At 52.0% G+C, this 4,665-nt stretch overlaps 1 protein-coding gene across 3 annotated transcripts; it reads left to right on the top strand.

Moving 5' to 3' along the window:
• The first annotated feature begins 479 nt into the window (after window positions 1–479).
• On the top strand, window positions 480–3,883 carry pou3f3b (POU class 3 homeobox 3b). Of its 3 annotated transcripts, XM_036569821.1 has the most exons (3): window positions 480–2,147; window positions 2,226–2,760; window positions 3,166–3,883. In XM_036569821.1, the coding sequence occupies exons 1-3, from the start codon at window positions 1,369–1,371 to the stop codon at window positions 3,277–3,279; spliced, it is 1,428 nt and encodes a 475-aa protein (XP_036425714.1). In that variant the 5' UTR covers window positions 480–1,368; the 3' UTR covers window positions 3,280–3,883. The 3 variants fall into 3 exon arrangements, with proteins under 3 accessions (XP_036425714.1, XP_036425712.1, XP_036425711.1); XM_036569819.1 differs by having other exon boundaries at window positions 480–2,751; XM_036569818.1 differs by having other exon boundaries at window positions 480–2,760.
• Window positions 3,884–4,665: the final 782 nt, after the last annotated feature.

The following is a 4,665-nucleotide window of genomic DNA, read 5'->3' as shown; positions in this document are numbered from 1 at the left end:
CCAGTTGTTTCCAGCATTTCCAGCACATTCCAGCACTGCTGTATGAAATATGTGGGCTACCACAGGACTGTAAACGGGCGAGCATATCTAGTTTGATGCGCGTGATGTTTTTCTTCTTTTTTTATTTTTTTAAGCGCTCATTTATGTGTCTTGGTTTATTTATTTGAATTCAAACGCAGCCAATTGGAATGGCCGGAAGGGGGAGGGGGCGGGGCCTAGGCGCCTGAAGCGGGCTTCCCTCGACCTGTCAATCTTTCCTCGGTCGTCCAATTGGGGGGAGGCGTGCGCTCTACTTCCCCGTATTTTGGTGGGGGGGGCTGGAGGGAAGGGTGCGGGGGGGGCAAAGACGCGGAGGCTGAGCGCGGCGCGGGGGTAAACATTCGCGTGTCCGCGAGCGCTGAGGGAGGGACGGAGCGGAGCTGACTGTCAGTAGGAGAGAGAGAGAGAGAGAGAGAGGGAGAGAGAGAGAGAGAGAGAGAGCGAGAGAGAGAGAGAGAGAGAGAGAGAGAGCGAGCGAATGAGAAGGAAGGCTCGCAAACGCTGCCTCTGCGCCGTGATACTGGATTGTACTTCAGCCGGAGCGCTTTGGCAGCTTTAAACACATCAAAACAGAACAAAGAGGCAGAGCGTACCGGGCAGCAGCAGCAGCAGCGACAAAAAAAGAGAAAGAATCTGCGAAAAGAAAAGAGAGGGGAGGAAAAAAAGGGGGGGGGGACCTGAGGAAAAGGAATCTCTGCGACCAGATTACAAAAGAAACTGAGGGAGGAGAAGCACATTTTGATATTTTCGCCACTCGCTTGTTTGGACGGTGTGTTATTGTTATTGTTTTTTTTTTCAAGGCGTTCTGCCGTCTGAAGTTTATCGAGGCTGCGAAGTTGTTTTTATTTTCAACGCCTTCTTTTTTTTTTTAAATATTTTTTCTTCTTCTTTTTTCCAAGAAACTGCAAAAGCGTGGAGGACTGTTGATGAGGGCTTTCCGACTCCCCACCTAAAATAAATAGGAATTATGCTTCGAGCCGGTTCATATGTCTGAGGCATGTGAATGTTCAGGTTGCACAGTAGAGTCCACGGATTTTTTAAAGCGTTATTATTATTATTGTATGTTGTTTCGTTTCCGTCTCTGTGCACCTCGCATTTCTGCTGGCTGCTTTTATTTTCTCGAGGCACTTTCGTTGTCAGACTTTTAAAGTTTTGAATAATTCATGAGATTACAGTTTTGCCTGCGTTGAAGAAGTGAAGAAGGAAGAAGAGGAGGGGAAAAGGAGAGGAAAAAAAGTTTGTCCGAAAAAAAGAAAGAGAAAAAAAAGAACAGAAGATAGGGAGGGAGGGGGGAGCTTGACCGACAGCCCGTTGCTGAAGATCAGCGGAATGGCCACGGCGGCTTCCAATCCGTACCTGCCCAGCAGCAGCATCCTGTCGTCGGGCTCCATCGTGCACTCGGACTCGGGCGGCGGCATGCAGGCGGGAGGCGGCGCGGTCACGTCGGTGTCCGGCGGCTACCGAGGAGAGCCGGCGGTCAAGATGGCGCAGAGCGACTTCATGCCGGGCGCCATGGCGGCGGCGGCGGCGGCGAGCAACGGTGCGCACATGCTGAGCCACGCGCACCAGTGGGTGACGTCGCTGCCGCACGCGGCCGCCGCCGCCGCGGCAGCGGCGGTTGCTGCTGCCGAAGCCGCCTCGCCCTGGTCCACGAGCCCCGTGGGCATGGCGGGAAGCCCGCAGGGGGGCCAGCAAGGAGGCCAAGGCGGACAGGGCCAGGGCGGGCAGCAGGGCGCGCAAGGCGGCCAGCAGGACGTAAAGAGCAGCTCGGGCCGGGACGATCTGCACGCGGCGTCCGCGCTGCACCACCGGCACCTGGGGCCGCACCAGACGCACGCGAGCGCGTGGGGCGCCGCCACGGCCGCCGCAGCCGCCGCCGCCGCGCATATCTCGTCCATAAGCCAGCAGCAGGCGCAGCCGCAGCAGTCGCTCATCTACTCGCAGCCCGGCGGCTTCACGGTGAACGGCATGCTGAGCGCGCCGGGCGCCCAGAGCCTCGTGCACGCGGGGCTCGTGCGCGGGGACACGCCGGAGCTGGAGCACCCCGGCCACCCGCACCACCCGCACCACGCGCACCACCACCATCACCACCACCATCACCAGCAGCAGCAGCAGCAACAGCAGCAGCAGCACCACCACCAAGCGCCGCCGCCGCCGCCACACCACCACACGCACCACCCGGCCAGCCACCACGGCCACGAGGCGCACTCAGACGAGGACACGCCGACCTCGGACGACCTCGAGCACTTCGCCAAGCAGTTCAAGCAGCGGCGCATCAAGCTGGGCTTCACGCAGGCCGACGTAGGCCTGGCGCTCGGCACGCTCTACGGCAACGTCTTCTCGCAGACCACCATCTGCCGCTTCGAGGCGCTCCAGCTCAGCTTCAAGAACATGTGCAAGCTCAAGCCGCTGCTCAACAAATGGCTCGAGGAGGCCGACTCGTCCACGGGCAGCCCCACGAGCATCGACAAGATCGCGGCGCAGGGCCGCAAGCGCAAGAAGCGCACCAGCATCGAGGTGAGCGTGAAGGGCGCGCTGGAGAGCCACTTCCTCAAGTGCCCCAAGCCCTCGGCCCAGGAGATCACCACGCTGGCCGACAACCTGCAGCTGGAGAAGGAGGTGGTGCGCGTGTGGTTTTGCAACCGGCGGCAGAAGGAGAAACGGATGACGCCGCCCGGAGTGCCGCAGACGCCGGAGGAGGTGTACTCTCAGGTCGGCAATGTGAGTGCAGACACACCGCCCCCCTCCATGGACTGCAAACGAATGTTCACAGAGACGTAGAGCAGCGTAAAAGACTAAAGAAACAAGCAAGCGAGCAAACAAACAAACAAACAAACAAACAAACAAACCCCTATTTTATATAAGAATAATCACACAGACTATCACGCGAGATAGCCAAACCATTTTGATACTGTGATTGTGAGGGAATATGAATGAGACTGCAGATGTGTTATATATTTTTCACCAGAGAGAAAAAACAAAACAGAAAAGAAAACATTGCACCCCCCCTTTTTCTTCCTAAACCCCCACCCCACCCCAAAACCGCCCGCTTTAAAAAAACAAACCTTCTTGAAGGCCCCCGTCCAATGTCTTAACCTAAAAGGTTGTGTCTGCTTTTTCTTTCAGGGACATTTTTTAGTAGATTACTTAAAAGATGCAAGTTTATGTGGGCCGAGCGAGCCGGGCGACCAGAGGGTGACAGCTACAAGTTCGTTCCATCAGGTAATTCTGGCGCATTGACTTCAACTGGGAAAATGAAACCAAGCATTTAGAAACCTTTACCCCCCCCTACCACCACCACCACGAGCAGCACCACCAACAGCACCACCACCACTGCTACTACTACTCCCTCCACCCCCTACCCCCACTGCTACCCCTGTACATGTCCTGTTTTCGAGAGGCAATTTGTATGTGTCGAGATGGGACGTTAACCCCCCCATCACTACCACGACCACCACTACTACCACCACCAACAACAACAGCAACACGAAAAATGGGGGTTGAAATTGAAATTCAGCCCCAGGAACAGTGACAACAGTGGCTTCCAACTTCCATTTTTGCAGAGAAGACTGCATTGGTTCTGTTTTTGTTTATGTTTTTTTGTTTTTTTTGGACAACAAACAAACCACGGAATGGATTTTTTTCCTTGCCTTCCAGCCCGAACATGAACACAAAAAAAACATAAAAAAGAACCTGGTCTCTAAGATCATTTTTATGTAAAGGACTGATGGATTTTTTGGAAGAAAAATTGAAAGACGTTTGAAAAAAAAGTGACAATTCCTCAGCTGCACTTACAGAGGGGGCCAGAGCTGTGGATCTGCCCCCCCCCGACCATCACCACCACCACCACCACCACCTGCCCCCCCCCACCCTTCTTCTCCCATGCTGCCATTTCCAAGCAGTATTCTTTTTGGTAGGTTTTCATAAACGAGACTATGTAAAGCCGGCAATATATAGAATTCATTAGATCAGATGCTGATCGGAATTATTTACTTTATATTTTTCATTAAAATGCTTTGTTTTTAATATTTTATTCGGGATACGTATGGACTATTCCAAACAGTAATTTATTTCTCCTCCTTCCCCCCCAAGACTTGTGTAAAATGTTCTCTACCTTGATTTTTATTTTATTTTGTTCCTCTTTCGTTGTTGAATTTGAATTTTCTTCGTTTTTGTTTTTTCTTTTTCTTTTTTTTTTGTATTATCGTTTTTTGAAGGAGCACAAATCAATATGAGCTGACTTTGGCAGTAGGTAACAAGGGTATTTTGATGTGATGATTTGATTGTAATTTAATTTCCAGTAGTGATTCCGTACGAGATGACTGAGAACAATAAATTTGTTAGAATGAAACGTGACGCTTGTGTGTTTTAGAGCGCGTGGCTTTATGCACGAGTGGAAATTGTGGGGCAAAAAAATAATGCATTTGAAATGTGTTTTGTTGCCGATCGCTGTCAGACATATTCTTAACCCTGTTTATTATAGTATATGATGCGTTTCTGCGTTTCGACAAAGAGAATATTATGTTCATATTTATTGTGTTTATGAAAACGCATGTGGGCCTCCTGTGCTGGGCTCGACGTCTGGACTGGACCTTCTCTCTCTTTTCAGTAATGCAGTGACCGTTG

Source organism: Colossoma macropomum, unplaced genomic scaffold (assembly GCF_904425465.1).
Source record: "Colossoma macropomum unplaced genomic scaffold, Colossoma_macropomum, whole genome shotgun sequence".
In the NCBI taxonomy this organism is placed as follows: Eukaryota; Metazoa; Chordata; class Actinopteri; order Characiformes; family Serrasalmidae; genus Colossoma; species Colossoma macropomum.
Note: the sequence above shows the minus strand (reverse complement) of the source record. Positions and strands in the feature narration are given on the sequence as shown.